Source organism: Crocodylus porosus, unplaced genomic scaffold (genome assembly GCF_001723895.1).
Source record: "Crocodylus porosus isolate Cpor-Errol unplaced genomic scaffold, CroPor_comp1, whole genome shotgun sequence".
Lineage (NCBI taxonomy): Eukaryota > Metazoa > Chordata > Crocodylia > Crocodylidae > Crocodylus > Crocodylus porosus.
The window spans coordinates 4,046,951-4,069,875 of record NW_017728944.1 but is presented as its reverse complement, the minus strand read 5'-3'; the positions used below and the strand labels follow the sequence as shown (position 1 = coordinate 4,069,875).

Sequence of the window (22,925 nt, the reverse complement as noted above, 5' to 3'; positions counted from 1 at the left end):
AAGTCATAAAAGGTTAATTGTATCATGTGTAGGTGTTCAGATACCATGGGAGTGGGAAAGTACTTGGCTAAACCCACCAGAAACCCTGTTGGCGTGACAGCATCTGTCAAGTTCTAAGTGAAAAGAGATTTAACATTTATGTGTTTAGTAGTCTGCTAATAAAGAAATGGGTATAGCTGTACCAATAATATTTCAGCAAAAATAGGGCATTCAAGTATTTTGCATTAATGGTCGTATCATGTCTAAATCAACCAGTGTGAAGTTATTTCATGTAAACAAAAGACCAGCAAAAACAGGTAAACTTGGTGGATTTTCCAAGCCATCTTAATCAAGTCGCTATCCTACCAAATCAAAAGGTGGTCTAACCTGATTCTGTCTATACAGTTAGTCCAGTAAAATATTACCCATAAAAATCCTTGCCAAGATGAAAGGCAGAGGGAGCATGTGAAATTGGGGGTAATAGGGTTCAAGACTGATCTCAGAGGCTTGAGACCAGGCTGTTTTGTGAAATTACAGGGGAAAAGTGTATATGAGCTTTGATAGGTAGTTCCTGTCACCTGTGCCAGATGCTAGCTAGCAAGTGCTGTTCCACCAAGTGGATCCCGAAGCAACAGGATAGAGGGGGTCTGGGAGACTCACAAATACTGAGACCTGGCAAGCCACCCTTGAACTTGATGTACCTTCTTTGTAATATGAATCCAGAGGTGCTCTAATGGATTTTGAGAAAACAATGGAAGGACCATTTGCTAAGAGAGAGAACACAACTTAAGACTGGGCTTCTTAGCCACATCCACACAAGCATGGATTTTGGTTTCCCAGGGACAAGTAGCCACAGCATAGCTTGCACCACCACTACTTGGCCCCAGGGACTGGTTATGCCACATGCACTTTGGTGCATGGCAAGTTGCCTGGACTGTGGTAGGGGAGGCTGACCAGAGGTCCTGGGGACTCTCGAGGCTACAGTAGCGATTCTGCCACGCAGAGCCTGGCTGTTGGATGGAAACTGTCGAGCAGTAATCTGTGTGAATCTCTCTGACCCTGTAAAGCAGACAGGAGATGCATTAACACACCCAGCCTTAGTAATCCCAGTGGAGTGACCTACTTGTATTCTAACAGCCTCAGTTAATAAATTGGTTGGTGTTTAGTAAATGTTTTGTAGTCAATAAAGCTTCTGTTTGTCAAATAAATGCCCACAAAAACTAGGGCTTAAATGCATTTCCGCCCAACGCGGACCAGCAGCCGCAGGTTGGCCCGGGGCGGCTCGGCTCCACTTTCGCGCGCCATGCTCTATGTTCCGAGCGGAGCCACCGCCCCTCCCGACTCGCGCGCGCATGCGCATAATGGCACGCTCGCGCCTGAGTTCCCCCGGCCCTTCTAACGTCCTGCACCCCGGGGCTTCCTGGCTTAACGTCTCTCTCCCCCGCCCCCCTCCTTCTTTCTGCGCGCATGCGTCTTGTCTAGCCCGCTTCCGCTTCCGTTCCGGGAGCAGTTAGCGGCGGGAGCAAGATGGCGGCGGCCTCGGCCTCGCCTCAGACCCTCCCGGGGAGGGGGGGGCAGGCGGGGAGGCAGAGGCGGAGGAGTTCGTGTGCCCGGCGCACTGCACGGAGCTGGCCTGGCGGCAGAACGAGCAGCGGCGCCAAGGCCTGTACTGCGACATCACGCTGGCCTTCGGCGGCGGGGCCCGAGAGGCGGCGCCCCTCGAGGTGCGCGCACACCGCTCTGTGCTGGCGGCTGCCACCGACTACTTTGAGCCGCTGCTGTCGGGCGGCTTCGCCGAGTCGCGCTCGGGTCGCGTGGAGCTGCGCAAGTGGAGTTCGGAGGGGGGCCCCGACCCGGAGACAGTGGAAGCAGTGGTAGGCTTCATGTACACAGGCACCATCTGTGTCAGCCCTGGCAACGTGCACGAGGTGTTGGAGATGGCGGACAGGTGAGGCAGGCGGGCCTGCGGGAGTTAGGCAGGTGCTGGGGGTGTGAGAGAGCCGGTAGTGGGGTGTGGTTGGGGGGGGGGATGAAACGGCAGGGGTTTACTCCAAGGGTCTGAGGCAGCAGATGAGAGGAGAGAGCAGCCAGGGTTGAGCGGGGGAGGTGGCAGCTGGTATGTAAGCGAGTGGGTCTGTGGGCAGGAAAGGGTCCCCATAGACCCTAGCTGGGGGGTGGGGGTTGGAGCTGGAAGGACTGTGGGTGCCAGCAAGGCAGTGGGTGTGGCTGGGGCGGACAGAGGGTGCCACTGTGGATTGGAAACAGCCAGGCATGTCTCTATTTGCTGTGCTCCCTCTGTCTGCACCCTTTCCCCAGTTCCAGAACTTACCCTGAAGTACTGGGCACGTATCCTTTTTCTGCCTCGTGTTTTATTCTGAGTGCCTTGCAGGTGTAGGGTTCCTTGCTGATAGGGGTTGTGTTTTTGTTGTTTTTGTGTTGGCTATTTTGTTGTGGCTTTTTCAGGGATTTTTTTCTTTTTGGTGGGGTGGGCATACTCTATGCGCAGGATTTTTAGGCTCTAAAGCTTTTGCGAGGGCTTTGCCTTTTGGGGATTTAGCAGCCTAACTTCATCTCTCACAGAGATCATCCACAACAGTGGAGTCAACTGATTAGAGACCCCTTAAGCAAAATCTATTGATGTAACTGATGTTCCTTGTTTTTATTAGATTTGTAAATTGCTGATTAAAGGTTAGAGGTGCACCAATACATTGATCCATATCAGATCCACACTTATGAAAGGAAAATTACATTATCAACAATCCGCTGTTTTTGGCTGATGTGGCCAATAATGTTGCTGATAAATGTTGCGTGCATGCACACAGCTGCAGCATAAATGCAGTCAGCCTGGCAGCTTGGAAGGCAGTGTCTTGCTGGTAAGTCTGTTGGGGGGAAGGGGAAGGGAAGATAACGTGGGGAGGGGCAGATAGAGGCCCCCCCAGTAAAGGAGTGGGGCTGAAACGGGGGCTGGTGCTGCTTAGCTGGGGCACAGGTTGGAGCCATGAATGGCTCATCCAGGGGGTGCAGAGAGGAGGGGGAAGCTCCTGCTGCTGTGCACATCCCAAGGCAGGCATGGTGGGGGTTATGTGCCCCCTGGATCTGCGCGTAGGGAGAAGATGGGCTGCTGCTGCTGCGGGCTGGAGCAGCACTGGGCCCTTCCTGGCAGGGGGGGTTGGGCCAGGGCTGTGCTTGGGGTAGGTGGCTGCGGCGCTGGGCGTGGGGTTACTGGGGTGAGGGTGTTACAGCCACCCCAAAATTTGCTGTAACCCCCTCCCCTGTAGCTCTGCCTTCCAGTGTCACTGCTGCATGCCTGAGTGCAGCCCTAGCCCAACCCCCCTGCTGGGAAGAGCCCAGTGTTGCCCCAAGCCCCAGCCTGCAGTGGCAGCTTGCCCTCACAGAATCGGCGGGCACATACCTCCCTAAGGGTGCATGCAGCGGCTGGAGCCACCCACCCTGGACCCTCCAGACAAGCTGCTCACAGTTCCGTCCCACACCCTGTCCCTGCCTCAGCCCCATTCCCTCCCTCACTGTGGGGGCCTCAGTCTGACCCCCTATGCTCTTTCCCTCTTCCCTGCCACCCCTTTCCTTGAATGGACTTACCAACTCAATGCTGTTCTCTGAGGTTCCAGGCGGAGTACAGGTTTCCCTCACTTTATGCAGTACATGCGTTCCTGTGAAACAGCACATAACTCGAATTTGCATAAAGGGAACCCACTTTATAATGCAACAAATAGGAATATGTTCCAAGACCTCGACTGTACTGACCCCCAGACCCACTTCTGACACTTTTACAAGACAATTTTGGGACTTGCCAACATCCATTTCTGCAGTTGCCATCCCCATTATGCATGTTACAGTGACTGAGGAGCACAGATCCACACAGGAGACTCTATTTTGGTGTGCATCACTCCCACAATGCACCACACAAAGCAGCTGACTGAAGGCTTCCACCACACTGATCACATAAGAGTGAATTTGCCTTGCATGTAACAAATTTTGATATAAAAAGTGTCACTGCATAAGAGTGAATTTGCGCATAAAGTGAAGGAAACCTGTATCAGCAGTCAGATCGGTATTGGCTGTTCTGGCTCGTTAATAATCGGCCATCAGTATCAACCTAAAAAATCTTTATTGGTGCACCCCAAATAAAAGGAGTCATTATCTGAACTTGGCTTGAAGTCTATGAATACCTGTATTGGTTAGAAGATGTTTAAAAGGAGCTGCTGAAAGCTGTATAAGGAATAAGTGTGTATATTAAGAGCTTAGCTGTCTTGCAATATAAATTATTCTTAAAGGTAAATGACAGGACTTCAACCTGCTTGTCCCACATTTGGTGTCTTAACTTGTCTTTGTTTGCTCTTAAGGTTTTTATTGACCCGGTTAAAGGACTTTTGTGGAGAGTTTCTGAAGAAAAAGCTAAATCTTTCCAACTGTGTAGCTATTCATAGCTTGGCTCATATGTATTCCCTGAGTCAGCTTGCTCTGAAAGCTGCGGACATGATAAGGAGGAATTTCTTCAGAGTTATCCAAGATGAAGAGTTTTACACCTTACCATTTCACCTCATTCGAGACTGGCTTTCTGACTTGGAAATCACAGTGGACTCAGAAGAAGTTCTTTTTGAGACAGTGTTAAAGTGGGTTCAGAGGAATCCTGATGAAAGAGAGAGGTACTTTGAAGAACTCTTTAAATTGCTTAGGTTGTCTCAGATTAAACCCACTTACCTGACCCGTCACGTCAAATCTGAAAAGCTGGTGTTCAGTAATGAAGCTTGTCTTAAATTAGTGTCTGAAGCTGTGGAAAGTCATGCTCTGAGGTCTGAGAACTTGCAGTCTGGTAACTTGCAACATTCTGCTTGTCCTGTAGCCTTGTTGCCTCGCTATGGGCAAAACATGGATGTCATCATGGTGATTGGTGGTGTGTCTGAGGGAGGAGATTACTTAAGTGAGTGTGTAGGTTATTTCATTGATGAAGATAGGTGGGTAAACTTACCACACGTACATAATCATCTCGATGGACATGCTGTTGCCATTACAGAATCATATGTCTATGTGGCTGGCTCCATGGAACCAGGATTTGCAAAGACTGTGGAAAGGTACAACCCAAACAGAAATATCTGGGAGCAAGTCTCTAACTTAATAATGAGAAAGCATTCTTTTGGACTAACTGAAGTCAAGGGAAACTTGTACAGCATTGGTGGGCATGGCAACTTCAGTCCTGGCTTTAAAGATGTAACTGTTTACAATCCTGAGCAAGACAAATGGCACAACCTGGAGTCTGCACCAAAGATTCTTCGTGATGTCAAAGCAGTGGCCATAGAAGATAGATTTGTTTACATTGCTGCTCGCACGCCAGTTGACAGTGATAATGAAGATGGTCTAAGGGCAGTCATCATCCGCTATGACACTGAAACAAGGCAGTGGCAAGATGTAGAATCTCTGCCCCTCATTGATAACTATTGCTCTTTCCAGATGTCTGTTGCCAACACAAACTTCTACCACACTGCGTCCTGCTGCCCCAAGAGTTACCCTATTGATAATGAAGAGGCTAAAAAAAAAATCTCTAGCAGACCATCTGACGAGATCCTTGAAAGCTTACCTCCAGAGGTCCTCAGTATTGAAGGGGCAGCTATTTGTTATTATAAAGATGATGTTTTCATCATCGGTGGGTGGAAGAATAGTGATGATATAGACAAGCAATACAGGAAAGAGGCCTATCGCTACTGTGCTGAGAGAAAGCGGTGGATGCTTCTCCCTCCCATGCCACAGCCTCGCTGTAGAGCAACAGCCTGCCATGTGAGAATCCCATTCAGATGCCTGCATGGAACCCAAAAGTACCCTATGCCACCAAACTTGATGTGGCAGAAAGATAGGAGAAGGCAGATGCAGGAAATACACCGCCATTCTTTAAGCCTGCGAAGAATGCCACGCTCTCAGATTGAGTGCTAACTCAAAGATCGCTTGTTTTAATTTGCCTTGGTTAAGAACTATGCTGTCAGTTTTGTAAGGCTCAGTACATTGCTACAATACATTAGGATGTTGGTAACTGAATTGGCTTGGTTTGGTGCATGAAAGCAGCATCCATAATTTGTATTTAAGTACTGAGGATTAAGAAGTGTCAGCGTTAATGATGACAAGCAGTTAACATGTCTAGAGACCTCTATATTGTTGAAACAAGCATAAGGTAGCTCAGGATAGCTAGTTTCCCATTAAGGGGATATGTGAAATGTATCCCTGACACTTTAAAAATGTGGAACCTGCTAATTTTCTTTGCAGACTCTTCCCCTGGCCCTCCCTCCTTTCATTTGGATGTGTGCTTGAAGCATTAATTTTATTTGCACTTACATTATTGATATTCCTTTAGATTCTTTCATGAGCAGCTAACCTTCACATACAGTTGGTTTCTATGCACTTAGCTCTCCAAAGTTGGAGGCATGTGCAATAGTTTAGGAATACTTGCATATAAAATGTAAAGCACAATCTTTCTTTATAAAATGGCATCAGGATGTTTCTATATGTATTTAGTATTTTATCTGTATATTGTAGAAATGCTACAGAGCTTACTTGGAGATGATTGGTAGATCAGAAACTTGTTAAAACAGCAGATACGAGGCAGTAAAATCATTCCAGGTGTTATCTGGAGATGCCTCTGGTTTTTGGGTTTTTAAGCAGATTCATGAGAAACTTGAGTAAACAATCAGCCTGAATAAATGAATGAAAATAGTAAAATTTTCAACAGTTCAGACTAACTTCCACTTCTGAAATCTCTGTGGAAATTGGGAATTACTGAGAGCAGAATTATTTCACAGCACTATATTAAAGACTTGCTACTTGAAACTTTTTTCCAAACGTAGCACACACTTAATTCTAGTTGATATTTAATTTTAAAAAATGTGAACCTGTATCCAGCCTGCCTTTGACAATCAGTACTCCTTTGCCTTCAAGATATTCTCCCTTTAAGTTTAAACTAGCCATGCCACACCGTTTCTTCAGAAATTAGCATTTATGTTTTTGGTTGATGTAGAATAATAGCTTTTAATGTAAACGCTGATGGGAAGCTTTCAGCAATTTTCCTGCATATTGTGTTGCAGCATATAGCTGCTTGTGGTGAAATAAGGGTATTTAATTTTTTTTTTTTTAAAGTTCTGAATTGATTTTACATAAATCAGTGCCCGTAATGTGCTCTAAGGAAAGTATTTAGCACTGTTCCAGGGGGATAGAGCTGCCAATAAATAGCTGTTCCATTGGGCACTCCATTCCCCTTCTCACTTCTCTGAAGAACTCCAGAAAGCTTCTCAGTTTATTACTTGTGGGTTCTGTGCTTTCTTCTTACCTCATCTTCTTCCCAGTCCTTCCCTTTTTTTGATTGTTCCAGTTTTCTGCTTTCAGTCTAACTCAGGATCTTAGGGAAGGGAAAGGTAGGGGAAAACCAGGATGTTCTAAAAGTTTGCATAGACTAACATTGCTGGAAAAAAGGCTTCTTACAGGCTTCTGTTTGTGGTGGTGTTGCTAGTGTCTTAAATGCGGGCAGCTGCTGTAGAAAGCACTTGTAAACATTTTGGCCTTCTTAAATTGTTTAACGTTCTCAACTGATGTATCTCGTTTTCCAATTCAGCAGGCAACCTAGGTCATATCTGAAACGTTGGGTAAGTGTTTCAACTGCATGATGTGCATAGTTTTTTCTGACTTGCTCATGTCCCCTAATATTTCATCTTGCAATCCACATGGACATTTTTGTACAGATAACTTGCCTTGGTATAATATTCAGAATGGTCCAGTCTTGTAAAAATCTTCGTGAAAATGTAATAGCCAAAGACCCCATCTAGTCACCTGCGGTTACAGTGTTATTTCATTTGGCTGTCAGGCTACTCTTCAAAAGCAGTAGAATTTTGCAAGGCTGGCCTAGCTTGTTTAAAAGAGGAACTAGTTAGCTTATTCAGGTTTTTTAAGGCTGACATTCAGAAGTGGTAGGTTTGCGAAACTGCACAGACTTATTTGGTAAGATGCTAATTATAATGGGGTCTCCACAGAATTAATAAGGCATTTGGGAAATAAGAAATCCAGTAATATCATTTGAATTTGAATCTGAGCTAAATACTTGATTGCATATCACTGTAGGTTCATCCAAGTTAAAGGATACAGAAGCCAACCTGTTGCAATATTTTTGGGTAAAATTTAAAGTTTAAATATTTTTACTTTTAATGAAATAAATTTTGGGTTTTGTATCATTTTACCATTTTGCTAGAGGCATTTTTCTTAAAAGAAGATCTGAAAATAATGATAGGGTGGTTTAACTTGTGAATGCCAGCCATGGTCAATTATGTAAATGATGCACTTTATCTTACCTCCTTGTGTGTTCAGTTTGCATGGTGAGTGGTGGATACAACAGTGCACAGTCAGCTTCACTCTAGCTTTTGCTATGCCAATTCCCAGGGAATTGTTCCTTTTTAAATAGGTTTCTTTACCTTGATTTTAAGTGGACCAATTTTTATTGCACGTTACCTTTAACCAAAAGGCCTAACTACCCATTTTCACCATGTAGATGTTTGAAAAACTTAAATGTGTATTGACTGGATGTAGCTTAGTCCGCTAACCTGTCAACCATTTAACAAGCTCCTTGTAGTCTTTGATTACTGCAGCATGGTGGTACGTGTGAAGTATTCCCATAAGAAAAGTCTGGGGACTGCTCTGCTATGGTTAGTGACTGGTTAACTTCTGACAAGTCTTACATCTGTGTTGAATTTTTAATGTAAGAAAATTAAAGAGAAAAACAGTGGAAGGAATGATCAGACTCCCATGTGTTCAGACAATCATACACTTTTAGCTGTCATAAATGTGCCATGAAATGCATGTCCTGTCCTATCTTTGTGTTCATACTGCTAGTGAAGTATGGTAAATCTCTGACCAGCAGTAGACTGACAATATATATAATCATCTCTAGGTGCCATGTGCATACACAGTATTTTATAACAGCCCGAATAGCCTCTTTAATAAGCTATTTTATATGTATTTTTAACAAAGCTCCTGCTCAAACAAGTCCATGAGAAACTACTCCAAAATTCAGAATGCATACCATCTTTCTTAGTAGCTATTCAGAACCTTCTGAATGGGGATCGATTAAGATACTACAGCTGCTTATTGTTGATATCCCCATTTCATTTTTTTCCATTACAGTGAATGACAGACAGGAACCATGATTGTTTCAGTCTGTGTTTAAGCAAAGATTGCAGATCAGCAAAATTTAAGAGCCTTTTAACTAGAAACTGTAGTAACATCCTTTAGCATCAGAATGATTTGCAAAGGACCCAGTTAAAATGAGCATTGTGTGACTTAGTTTTATTTTCAGGCGCCTTCAGTATGCTAGAACACAATCATTTTTCAAATGTTATGAGTTTGTGGAAGTCTTTTAATACAGGCACTCCTGAGAATGTAATCTTATCTGTAATATGAATTTAAATCGTAGAAATTGCTAGATGTTTGAAGATGGTTAACAGTCAGATTCTTTAGTGGGTCCATGTCACTGTGGATCACAAGACTTATAGGCAGCTGTACTTTTCTATCAGTCTTGCTGGAGGTTTCTGCTAGTTGCTTGAATAAGCAGTACCTCCTGTGCTGGGAAGAATGACATCCGTCCCAGTAACGTAAAGAAGTGTTTGTATAAGACTGTTTGAAACAAAAGACCTTGTAATAAAGTTCATGCTAAATATACTGTACTAATGTTTTGTTGGAATAAAGTATAAAATAAACCTTTTATTTCTTTATCACTGTTTTGTATCATGTGTTGTTTTTTTTTTTTCTAACAGTGATATTTAAGGTTGTAGCCTGTGTTTGTAAATTAGACCTTTTGGGTTCATAGTGATGAAAAAGTGTTTCATTCTATTTCTGTGAACCCTGTATCCCGTTACTTTTATTTTAAAATAAGTAGATACATACACTTCGTGCTTAGAAGGCTTTATTCTCTAAGTGGAGTTATTTATACTGGTAGGGTACTTGTCGAAGAAGAGTACTTAACTTCGTCTCGTGATGATCCTGCGTAATTTTCTCTTCTGGCAGCATACTCTCCAACATTAGGCAATCCTGGCACCACGCAGCAGCTCAAAGCACTACGGTATATACTCATGTCATGGGCATCATACCACTCATCAGTCTTTTCATCATAGCATTCTACATTGAATGTGGTAGTGAAACCATTAAAGCCACCAACCACAAACAGAAGGTCATCCACCACCTCAATGCCAAAGTTACTACGGGGATTAAACATGGTGGGAATTGTACGCCATGTGTTAGCAATTGGATTGTAGGCTTCTGCACTCCGAAGGCGGTTGGCTCCGTCAAAGCCACCTACCTGTATGTATAGGAGAAATCAAGAGTTTACAATAGAGAAAATGCATGTTAGGCTAGTGAATTTTTATGCAGGTTTTAGGATTAGAGTTGTTCTGTTTGGTTGGATAAACTTCTGGGTGTATGCAGCTCCTTTTGATTTCAGCACTTGAGTACTCAGCACTTCTGAAAATCATCCTTAATTAATCTGTTTGCTTTTATTGGAGCCTGTTTTATTTGTAATTATGGAAAAAGCCCTTAGCTGCCAAAACCACTCTGGAATTTAGAGGAGTAATCAACAGATTTGTGCCCTGGGCAAACAGTGCTGGAGAGCAAGGGTGAGGTCAAGAGAAGGGTGATTGGTCTTATTTGCCCTTGGGTCTCAGAGACTACAGCTGCTGCTGCCATGTTGCTATCTGTCCTCTCTTGGCAGCCGCATGGTGTCCCTGCATCTAGCTGCTACTGCTGCAGAGCAGGGCTACTATGATTCTGGCAAAGACTTCCCAGGGTGGCTGTCATTCCAGTGCTCCTAGCTAGTGCCACACTTGTCCACCCCTAGTTATGCCACTGCTGAAATTATCCTTTTACCCAATGTAATAGTACATCTTGTCATACTGTTACAAGAACTAAGTAAAATATCTTAATTCCTGGAACCAACTGAAAAGAAGTCTGAATGTAGAGAGACTAAGCACTCTTTAGAAATAGGAGCTTTGTGTTTCTCATGTGCGCTGCAGTAGTTTCTAATTGTCCCCCAAACTAGGTCAAATGCATCTTGGCCATCTGCTTGCTTCTATGTAGTTGCTTGAAGTAATTCTCACTTGTATGAACTAATCCGCTGGTTTTCAAGTAGTGTTGAGTGGAACATTGGGGTTCTGCAACAGGTCATCAGAGGTTCTGCAAAGAGATTGGGGATAGTGGTGGAGTGGGCTGGGAGGTGGTATGCCACTATTGCTGGACTGGGTCACCTGACTACATCAGCCTTTAGCATAGGGGTAGTGGTTCCACAGCAGAAGTGGTAACACAAAAGGGTTATGTGACTTCAGAAAGTTTGAAAACCACTGAACTAATCCCATTGTCTTTGATCTATAAATATATGGGGATTTATTTGGGTAACTGTCAGTACCCAATTTTGTCTTCTGCTGGCATTCACTTTTCCTTTTGGTGGGGATTGAACAGCTGAACTATATGGGCAACTTAGTTTTATACAGGGTATTTTAGGTAACAGCCTAGAAAATAAGGCAGCAGACTGCAGGGTTGTGTTCTGTTAATCCAGTTGGCACTTAATTTCCAAACTTCCACTTCCCCAGCTTGTTCATCTGTAATTGTTCATTTGTTACAAAAATGCCTTTTCTTTTGCAAAAGAAATTGCATCCATACCTTTTGGCGCACACAGTTTTGTAATGCACTACACCTTTAGATGAAGTTTTAAGACAACTTTTTTTAGTGTATTTGAGGAGACTATTATATTGCATATGAATACAATTAAATGCTTAATTTTGAAGCCTCCATGCAATTTTTTATTAATGGAACCCAATAAGGTTTTGAGACAGTAAGACTCATGTAGAACTAATTAGGCAAGTAACTTTACCCTTTTCCATGATTGTTGCACACATGGTTTACTGAGGCAAGGGTCTGTGCTGAATACAAAAGCATGGCAGATGCTCTTAAGATCCCTTTTTCATTTAATTCCAACTTTCCAGCTCTGGTTGAAGTAGCAGTCTTCTGCACGCTGTCGTATTGTTTTTATGCAGCACATAGCTTAAAATAAAGCCTGACTAGGGTGTATCCAGGAATTGTACTACAAGTATTATAACTGGGAGATATCCAATGTCTTCAGTCCAATGAAAGACATTCTCCACTGAGGTTAGTTCCTTTCTAAACTTTATTTCCAGGTTACAGCTTTAATATTTTGCAACGTTTTTAAGAGGGAGAAATGTAATGTGCTCTCAATCGATTAGTAGCTTTTGTTAACTAAACTTGCCTTCCTAAATCTCTGCTGGAGAGTTGGCTGGGACAGCCTCCTTCCAGAAGGGTAAAGTTAGGAGAACTGTTTTGGCAATGTCAAGGTGAGATCCAGAAATAAGCCACATGGTAGAACTTAAGAACACGGTGCCACCTGCAGTCAGACAGACCAATGGTCTGTCTAGCCCAGTATTTGGCAGTGGCAAGTAATAAATACTTTACAGAGAGAGGTATATAAATGGGCATGTTTGAAGAAGTTCATACTCTATCATACTGTCCCTGCCACCAACTGTCATTGATTTTAGGGATGCCAGAGAATGGATCCCTGATTGCTCTATCTAATAACTCCTAATGTGCTTGCCTAATCCTTTTTCTGAATCTGGTTACACTACATTCTCCTGCGGCAATGAGTGCCATGAATTAACTACCTGCTGTGTATGGGTGGAGGAGGGAAGAGGGCCTCCTGTTTAAGTTTTAGCAGGTGTCCTCTAGTTTTCATATGCTAAGACTTGCTGAATAATACCTCTTAGGTCTCTCTCCTGAGTGCCTACTAGCTAGTTCAGAGCCTAGCCTGGTATCTATCTGATGGAAGTTATTTTCCCCCATATTCATTACTTTTCACTTGCAAACATTAAATACATATGCCACTTTGCTAATCATCACCACATTGTATGAGATCTTTCTGCAACTCCTTGCCATCATCTTGGGATTTGACTACCCAGAATAATTTGGTGTCAGCTGCAGGCTGTGATCACGCTGTCTACTCCCTTTTCCAGGTCGCTTAAGAAAATGTTGAACAAAATTGGCCCCAGCATAGATCCCTGAGAAACATTACTCTTGATCTTCCTCCATCTTAAAACATGACCATTTAGCCCTATGTTTTGTGTCCTACATTTTAACCAGAGTTTGATCAATGAAAGACAATCCTTTGCCTTGCAATCCTTTGGCAGCTCAGTTTTTAAAGAGTCTAATGAAGGACCATGTTGATAATATATTTGGATTTTCAGAAAAGCTCAACTGGATTCCCTTTATCCACGTGCTTGTTAACACCCTCAAAAAGCTCCAGCAGGGTGCTGAGACAGGGTTTCCCTTTACAAAAGCCATGACTCTTCTCCAGCATTTTATATTTGTTAAGGTGACTGCTAGTTTTATTCTTGATTGTAGACTCTACCAATTTGCCAAGTATAGAAGTGAGGCTCACTAGAATATATAGTTTCTAGGATCACCTCTGGAGTTTTCTGAAGATAGGTATTATGTAGGTAACCTGCCAGTCCTCTGGGACACGGCCCATTTGTAACTATTGCCAACAGTTCTGCAATTCCACATTTAAGTTCCTTCAAATCTCAGGTGAATATCATCTGGTCCCGTTAACCTGCTACTGTTGAATTCAACAGTTTGCTCTAAAATCTCCTATATTGTTGCCTCAGTTTGATATAAGTCTAAAAGCTGTACTGGCAGCCACCTTACCGCATACACATGTTCTCCATAAGCAATCACTCCTATTCCACTTCTTCTGCTTCTCATTGGTGCTATGAGAGTCCACTGATTTGTCTTAGCATCATACGCTTCAGCTGTAAATAGGCATTCATTGCCATTGAACCCACCACATATGTATACCTGTTTAAAAAAAGAAAAAGATGACAATTCTTATTGCTAGGTAAAAGTGGTCTTGAAACCATTTTGTTTAGATCTAGCCCTTTCCTGGCTTATGTCTTTGGGACAAGGGATTTAGCAGAATTCTCAGATTTGTTGGAATGCAACAAGGCAGCACTGTGAGCGCTTCTATGACCTTGAGCTTTTGATCTTGGGCTTCAAGCTGCTCACCCCAGTGTCTGTGTCACTGGAATGGGGTAGACCCAGCCTATTTCACTATATTTGAATTAATGCAAGTGCACCTATCACCTGGGGAACTGAATTTGGGCATTTTGTTTCTAGAGCTGGAAGGTTTTCAGAAGCACTGCATGAAGGGAGTATTATCAACTGAAGGGTGATGATAAGAGACCCCATGAAGTGCTCTTACATTTAGGATTATAGAATGATAGGAAGATAGGGCTGCAAGGGACCTCATGTGGTCAGGTAGTCCAGCCCTCTGCTCAAGGCAGGATCATCCCTAGTTATACTATCTCAGCCAAGTGTCTGTCCAATGTACTCTTGAAAATTTCCAAGGGTGGAGATTCCACAACTTCTCCAGATAGCCTGTTCCAATGTTTGACTATGCTCAAAGTCAGAATGTTCCTTCTAATATCCTAAATTTCCTCTGCTCCAGCCTGAGGCCATTGTTAGTTCTGTACTCTATGGCTACAGAGCAAAGCCCAACTCCATCCTCTATAATTACCTTTCAGGTATTTGAAGACTGCTTGAAGACCACATCTGCCCCATAGTCATCTTTTTTTTTTTTTTTTCAAACTAAATAACCCCACTTTGTTTTAGCCTTTCTTTAAGTCATGCTTTCCAGACCTCTAATAATTTGTGTTGCTCTCCACTAAGCCCTTTCCAGTCTGTCCACACCTTTCTTGAAGCGTGGGACTCAAAACTGGACACAGTACTCCAGATGAGGCCTCTTCAGTGCTGAATACAGCAAAAGAATCACTCCTCTTGATTTTCAAGTGACACTCCTGTTAATATAACCCAGTATACTGTTGGCCTTTTTTTGCAACAAGAGTATGCTATTGGCTCATTCAGCTTATGGTCTACTGTAACCCCCAGTTCCTTCTCTGCGGTACCGTAGCATAGCCAGTCATTCCGCAGTCTGGTTTTGTGCATGCAGTTATTCCATCCCAGGTGCAGGACAGGGCACTTGTCCTTGTTGAATCTCATCTAATTGGTTGCAGACCAATTTTCAATCTGTCCAGGTGGTTCTGGAGCCTAGCCCTACCCTCCAGGATGTCTGCAACTCCTTCCAATTTGATATAATCTGAAAATTTGCTAAGCATAGATTCAATCCTATCATCCAAATAATTAATGATGATATTAAACAATATGGAACCTAGGACAGAGCCTTGGAGACTCTCACTTGATACTTCTTCCCCTCTAGACACTGAGGCATTGATGACTACTCACTAAGTACCATGACCTAACCAGTTATATACCACCTTATAGTACTTTGATCTAATGAGAATGCTGTGGAGGGGAGTGACATTATCAAGGCTTTTGACAAAGTATATCACATCCACTGCCTCTATCTACAGAGCCTGTAAAGTTATCATAGAAAGAAATTAGATTGGTCGGGCATGACTTGCTCTTGGTGAATTCCTGTTGGCTATTCAACCTTGTTCTCTAGGTGTTTCACAGTAGATTCCTGGAGGACCTGCTCTATAATTTTTCCAGATACTGAGGTCACACTGACCTATCTATAATACTCCATGCCTGCATTCTTCCTTTTCTTATAGACAGGAATTATATTTTCCCTTTTCCAAGCATCTGGGGCCTCACTTGATCTCCATGAGTTCTCAAGGATGATAGCTAATGGCTCTGAAATTCCTTCAGTACTCTAGGGTGCATCCCATCCAACCCTGCCAGATGAGATAGGCTCATTACTGTGGCAGCCAAACACCTGTTCTTAGACAGGTATGTGTCTGTATCCCCATGGTCTAAAGAGTAACGTGAAGTGGGGAAGGGCAAACACGTGTCAGTTGGTCAGCAGCTCAGTGGGAGCATCTATTGCCCTTTTCCCTTCAACTGCTCCTCTCCAAGCCTTTCAAAGTACATTACACATTTTATTTCCAATGCCCATCCCAACATTTACAGTGTAAGTTGGAGACAAGTGGTAAAGTGACACTGGAGAACTGCACTGGTTCTGATTTGAAGTCCCATATTCCATCTAACCTTGTTTCAGTACAGCTTTCAGCATTACAGTCCTAAAGAATAAAATCCTTTTGGTACATGCATGTCACTTAACAACAGCACCGACAAACTCTTTTTGTGTGTGACTGTTTTCTACATGTGAAAGGTGGTTGCCATAATAATAGATTCTTTAAAAATAAATAACTCCATGGAATAAGTTTTAATTAAAAAACATGAAAAAAATCAATATAACGAGTTGTGATTTGTTTTAGAGAAAGATGAAGAGATGGACTTGGCTATTGGGCATTCTACCCTAAAGATGAATGCTTGGTATCAGTGAGAGTGCTTGTATCATGGTCAAAATACCCAAGTCATCAGCTACATTCAGAGGTGGAACTGTGGCAAAAGGTACCTTTTGACTTTGTTTTCTTGTAATGCTAAAACTTGTCATTTTCCTTAGACTGACATTTTTAGCAGCTTAGAGATGAAAATTTAAAAGGTAAAGGCCAATTCCTGTTCTTGGCTTACATGCACATACAACTCCTGAAATCAAAAGGAGTTGTGTGTGCATGTGTGTGTGCGCACACACACACAGATCAAGAGTGTGATTTTGCTCTGCCCAGGAGGTTGTGTGAGGCACTGGATTCTATTCTTGATTGCCACTGGCCCACTGTGTGATAGGTCACTTCCCTCTCCTCTTCCTCTGTTTCCACCCTTACAACCCTCTTTTTGTTGTTTTTAGATTGTAAAGCTCTAGGTCAGTGGTTCTCTATCTTTTTCCAGGCAGCCCTCCATTATGTTTCTGCCTTAGGTGGCACCCCAGCTGAGAACCACTATTGTGTCATCTCAGCTTACCTCAGTGGTTCTCAACCAAGGTACTGTTTAGCAAATGAAACTGCCTCTCGTGCCTCATACGGAGCCAGATTGGGAAGGACTGCCAAAGACATAACTAGTGATTTTTTTCATCCTGGGCAGAGATGGAAGGGAGGGGATTGGAGGTGTTGTGCCAAACACTTGAGTGCAGAGGGGTAGAGAGCTGTGGGAATGGGTCTAGCCCAAAAAGGTCTTACCTGATAGCAGCTGTGGCTGCTGCTGGGGCTAGCTCCCTGCATGCTGCCTGGCTAGGGCTGTTTCTGTACACCCACCTGCTGTGGCTGTTGGGGCACAAGCTCCCTCAGGTCTGCCATTCTGGTACACCCTCCAAATTAGCACCTGGGGCTAGTGTCTCCCCTGCCTCACCCTAGGTATGGTCCTCCTGCCTCCATTAGGATTATCTGATAAACCTAACACAGGTAGGGGTTGTCACTCTTGCTGCAGCCCTTCCTGGTTCAGCTGTGCATGCTCCTCCCAGAAACAGATGTGCCTAGGCATTTCCATCTGGCCATGCCTGTGCTATAGCACCCCTGACAGGGTGTTGTGGCACCCTAGTTGGAAACCACTGCTTACAGTAGTAGCAGTACAGAAAATGTCTGGTACAGGGGTGGGCAAAATATGGCCTGCAGGCCAGATCTAGCCTGCCAAGGAATTCTATCTGCCTCACAGCCTGTCCCTTAGCCCCAGCTGGAAGCACAAGGGGGGACCCCAGCCTGGGCATGTGGCGGGGTTGGGGCAGAGACCAAACCTGGCTTCCTGGCAGCCCCCTGCTAATGTTTCCACCACTACTGCCAGACCCAAGCCCACTGCCTGGGCACCCCAGCCTGTCTGCCCTGCATCCACCACTGGGGGCACCAGATGGGTTGGGCAGGGGTCTCTAAGGAAACAGCATGGGACCCCCACAAGCAGGGCACACTCAGCTGGGCAGATAGGATGGGGCTGCCTACCCACTCCATTTGGCACCCCTGCTGGTGGGTGTGGGGCAGATGGCCCTGGGGCCAGATAGGATCAGTTGCTTCCCCACTTCCTACCCTCCAGCAATAGCTCACCAAAACTCCTTAAGTGGCCCTCCAGCCCGAATAATTGCCCACCCCATGCCTGGTACAAAGTGGAACCTGAGCTCAGGTGAGGGCTGCCCTGCCTCAATGCAAATAAGAAAGGGCAAGGCTCTTGTCTTCAGTTTAATGCGCATGCAAAAGACTCAACCCTGCTCACCAGAGGGGATGCTAGGGTCACAGCTGTATTCCATCCCTTTTACCTTTCCATACAGCGTGGTCGCACTAGCGTCACTTCTCTGTTCATGCATGGGTGCAATCAACGTCCACTGGTTTGTCTCTGGTTCATACCGTTCTGCTGTGTTGAGACGCACGTAGCCGTCGAACCCTCCCATGGCATAGATGAAGTTGTTGAGGACGGTGACGCTGACGTAGCAACGTCTCGAGTGCATGGGAGCAACCTGATGCCACGTTTTCTTAAGCGGGTCAAACCGTTTGACGCTGTTAAAATAATCCACACTATCAAATCCTCCAATGATATAGACATACCCTTTTAAGTAAGCAGCGCCATGGTATGCTCGGGGGCTTTCTTGCTGACATGTGACGTTCACCCATCTGTCCGCACGGGCATCGTATGTTTCAATGGCATTGGTTGGGCTTCCCCCACTCCAGCCACCAATAGCAAACAAAATTGCGTAAGGCAGGCGAGGCCTAGTAAGTGGGTTGGTGAAATCAGAACTAGAAGGGCCATTCATGTTGAGGTCATACATGGCTTTTAGCGCATTTATGATGACAGGCTTGCACTCCTCACTATCCTTCACATAATCATGCATTTTAACGTTATTCATGAAATACTCAGCGTGCATCAATGCCAGGCGAACCTGCAAAGGCAAAGGGAAGTTAGGAGAGCTGTCCCTGGGTATCTTTTGGACATGGACATGTTGGCTCTAAATAGTTTTGATGTCAAAGAAGATAAAACAGGGACTCTGAGCCTGGAGAAGAGTCCAGAAAAGATTGACCAGTTTAGAGGCTTGATAATGAGATACGTTGTTGTACAGGCCCTCACAGTCGCAGCTTCAAATTGGTCTCAGCTTTGACACTAACCAAAGGCTGTTGCTGTCTTACTACCTGCTTTCAGAAACAGATACCTAAGGCTGTTTGGTAATACTCCAACTAGCTTGTTTACATCAACACTGAAATTGTTGATAGGGAAGGGATTTGTTTCAACCGATTTTTGCTATTCAGAAAGAAGCTTTGAAATTGCTTTAACAGAGTGTTTATTTGACAGTTCAAATTTTCTGTATGAGGTCTCGCACAGAATTTTTTCTAAATGTTTGCTCATGCTATTTTTTTGTTTTGTTTCAAACTAGAAAATTGAAACATTGCCCTTTTTCAGATTTTTAGTGCACAGATTCTTTAACATTAATTCTTTGTCCCAGTCTGGGATGGGATCATTTTTCAAAAGTTTAATTTTATGGGGAGGAAGAATATTTCCTGCAGTGTTGTATAGAGAAACTTAGCAGATCTTCTAACTCATTCTATGAGTCGTGCCCCTCTCCCTACCCCGGTCTAATTTGAATCTCAAGTCATGGAGGTTTTCCCAAGTCAGCTGGAAGACTGTTTCTTGTCCAAAGACGCCTTTAATGTTCACCTGTACTCACTCTCAACTTTTGTATTAAATATTAATTCACTGTAAGTGCTTTCATCATCATCTCCCCTCTTCAGTCATTGTTTACTAAGTTATATAGATAACATTCTTTTATATTTTCAGCAGTCTCAGTCCCTCTGCAGCCGTCAGTATTAGCATCCTTAGATTTCTTCAGTTTGTTCATATCTTTTATATGAGGGTCAAGATCTGAGTGGTGATACCGAGAATGTGGATATACCTCTAATTCAAAGAGGGACTGTTGTGTCTCTGACAGTACTTCTATGTACAGTCTAAACCTGCACAAACTTCCCTTACTTGCCTCTGTGCAACTAATAACATACCCAGGAAGTCTGTTAACACAGAGTTAAAGTTATTGGCAGTGCTTAGTGCTTTTAAACCCCTGAAAAACAGGAAATACCAAGTTATGGTACATGCCACATCTCCAACACAGCCATCACTTTGTCTCTCTGACTGGTGCCCCACTGAGCCAACAGCACACCAGCTGTAACCTTAACTCTGTGTTAACAACGTTTTGAATTTCCTTGGTATTTTTTTTTACACCATGAGTACCTCTGCTCCATTGCCTCTGGGTCCTGCCCATGGCTGACTCAATCAAACAGTGCATTGGCTGCTCATGGGGCCTCTTGCTGCCCCCACATCATCTCCTGCCTCTCTATCTGCTCAGCACTGCCTGGTGTCCCCTCCTCAATGCCCCTCCCTTAGAGAGAGATAGGAAGGCTTAGTGCTTCAGACCAGAGACATGGGTCTAATTCCCAGCTCTGCAACATGCTTTGTGTGTGACCTTAAGGAAGTCCCATGCCTTCTCTGTACCTCAGATTCCACATCTGTAAAATGGGGACAATACCAATGCCCTACTTCACAGGGGTGTTAGGAACAAATATATTGAAGACTGGGGTGTTCACATATGCTGGTACAGATCTGGTAAGTTTCTGTCTCCCACAAGAGTGATCGATTTTGTAAAATGCTTAATTGTAGGCGGCTGTTTCTAGACAGCCCCTGGTTCTAAAGACCTTAGCTTTGGACCTCTTGCCCTACCTAGCATATCCAGAAGGCACAGCACATTTCAGGATGATCTGAGTTAGCACTTGGATTTCCTGGATGTTAGAGTTCTTAGATGAGCAAACCTCTAAACAGAAAGCAATGACCCGCCTTTCATGATAGAGGAGCCAGGATTTATGGTAATTTGTCACTGTCCTTGTTCAAACCCCCAACCCTCTTTCAAGCTTTATCAGTGGAAACAGATGCTTGTGTGGGGCTCTGAAATGCTCTGCATGGGCTTGCCCACAGGGACCTGATTACCAGACCCATACAATGCAGGGGAACAAAATTGTGTTTTTGTTACCTAAGCTACCTTTTTTCTGGAACACTGAAAGAAACTAACTTAAATCCAAAACACTGTTGCTGTAGCCCAGTGGTTCTCAACCTTTTTGGATTCAAGCCATCTCTTAGAAAATGCACTTAAATTTCACACTTTTTTGTTTGATTACAGAAAAATATGGCAATTCTTCTGTTCCAAAGAACTCAGAAGGATTGCAACAGGTCAGAATGTCTTCAACACTGTGGGTTCCTTTGCGAAAACTCTGGGTTTATCTTGTGAATCATGTTTGCACACTTAACAAAATCGCTGCTTTAGCCCCTTTCAGTGCCACTTGGGAAGGAAAAGTAAAACCAAATTAATAAAACTAACCTTTGGTAGCAAGACTGAAATGTACTGCTTCCTATTTTGAGGATCATGGGAAATCCATTTCAGAATGGCCTCAAACACTGCATCTTCCTGTTTCACATTGAGTTCATCCTTCTCAATGATGTCTTTAAACTCATTGACCGAGAGCTCTAGAAACTCATTAGACACCTTTACCATCTCCTCAAAGTTGTGCAGGATGAACATGTAGGCAGTTTGCCGCAGGTCAGGGCAGTGGTAGTACTCTGTGAACTTGCAGATGCCAATGCAATTTTCCAAGCACAGCTGGGATTTTAAGAATTCACAGCACCCCCTGACAATGCCCATGATGTTGAACTGGTCGGCTGCAGCAAGCAACCTCTCCACATTGTCAGCAGTGACTGGAACTGTCCTAGTGTAGGCATACTCGATAATTAGCTTCATCATGTCAGGTGAAATGCCAGGAATGTTGTACACTCGCTTCTCTGTATTGTTCCAGCCACTGGTAAACAAAGCCCTGGAAAAAGAAACAGTTTTTGGAGGGAAAAAAACACCAAGAATACCTGATCCACTGTTTGATTATATATCCCTTCTACCTCCCAAACTACAATATAAGGGATGACAAACCCAGGAGGATTAGCTCAGTGGATTAGCAGTGGCAGTACAGAAAGCAACTAAAGTTTCACTTGCTTTTTGGCATGTTTCAAATGAGCTAGGATCTCAAACCATGTGCAAGTAGCCACTGAATGACTGACTGCCTTGTTACAGTGGGGACAATGAAAAATAATTGAGCATGGAAACTCAAACCTCTGATTTAAATGGGAGGATTAGTGCACGCTGGCAGGGCAGTGGATGGCATTGCCTCTTCCCATATTGTGCCTGCTCTGTGGACAGATATTAAACACCAGATTCCTAGGGTGTAATTAAACATTTGACTGTGGGCTACTGTTGGTGTCCAGGCCAGTATTTGGGCTATGGATAAGCAATGGATGCCAGTTCCAGAGCTTTCACTAGTGCCAAACCTACCTTCAAATAATTACTGCTATGTAACAGACAAGAAAGCAGTAATTGTCCCTGCTTCCTTTTTCTGCTCAGTTCAAGCACTGACCTAAAATACGAACTGCAGCTACATAGGATGTTCTTGTGAGCATTGAACTCAAAACCATTGACTTTGATGACTACGTCACAGAGTTTCCCTTCCAGTCGAAGCTCGTTGAAGACTGTGCAAGCCATCGCGCTCATCTTCCTCTCCATGTGGGGGTGGGAGTACCCCACTGAAGTGGAGGTGTCATCCATGTCCGTAAGCCTGGAGACAGTGGAAGCAGCTTCCCTCTGAGGTGCTACAGGGCTTTCTCCTTTGCCCTCCTACATCTTCTCTAGAACGCGTGCTTTATCTGGTAGTTCCAGAACCCGTCTGATAATGAGATCACTGTTGGGCTCTAGAACCTGTACTGCACTTAGCAGCATCGGTGATGGCTGCCTGGCAGAGCCGCGCTGGTGACGCTGAAGCTTGACGATCATGTCCTGGCCCAGTTAACGAGGCGTCCTGGCAGCGCTGGTACATTGCACCTGGAATTCCTAATAAGCTTGATGTTTTATTGCGCTTTTGCTGCTCCGAGCATCATCTCAGATTTAATAATATGATTTTACACAGATACCATAGACCTCAAGGGGCTGCTTCTTAAGCTCT

At 44.0% G+C, this 22,925-nt stretch overlaps 2 protein-coding genes across 2 annotated transcripts; one reads left to right on the top strand and one right to left on the bottom strand.

The window, feature by feature from the left end:
• The first annotated feature begins 1,340 nt into the window (after positions 1-1,340).
• On the top strand, positions 1,341-9,734 carry KLHL11 (kelch like family member 11). Its single transcript, XM_019550496.1, has 3 exons — positions 1,341-1,379; positions 1,494-1,927; positions 4,341-9,734. The coding sequence occupies exons 1-3, from the start codon at positions 1,341-1,343 to the stop codon at positions 5,920-5,922; spliced, it is 2,055 nt and encodes a 684-aa protein (XP_019406041.1). The 3' UTR covers positions 5,923-9,734.
• On the bottom strand, positions 8,322-22,698 carry KLHL10 (kelch like family member 10). Its single transcript, XM_019550397.1, has 5 exons — positions 22,344-22,698; positions 21,263-21,752; positions 18,170-18,787; positions 13,723-13,872; positions 8,322-10,318 (listed from the first exon to the last, which is right to left on the bottom strand). Exons 1-5 carry the CDS (start codon positions 22,529-22,531, stop codon positions 9,947-9,949), a joined length of 1,818 nt encoding a protein of 605 aa, XP_019405942.1. The 5' UTR covers positions 22,532-22,698; the 3' UTR covers positions 8,322-9,946.
• Positions 22,699-22,925: the final 227 nt, after the last annotated feature.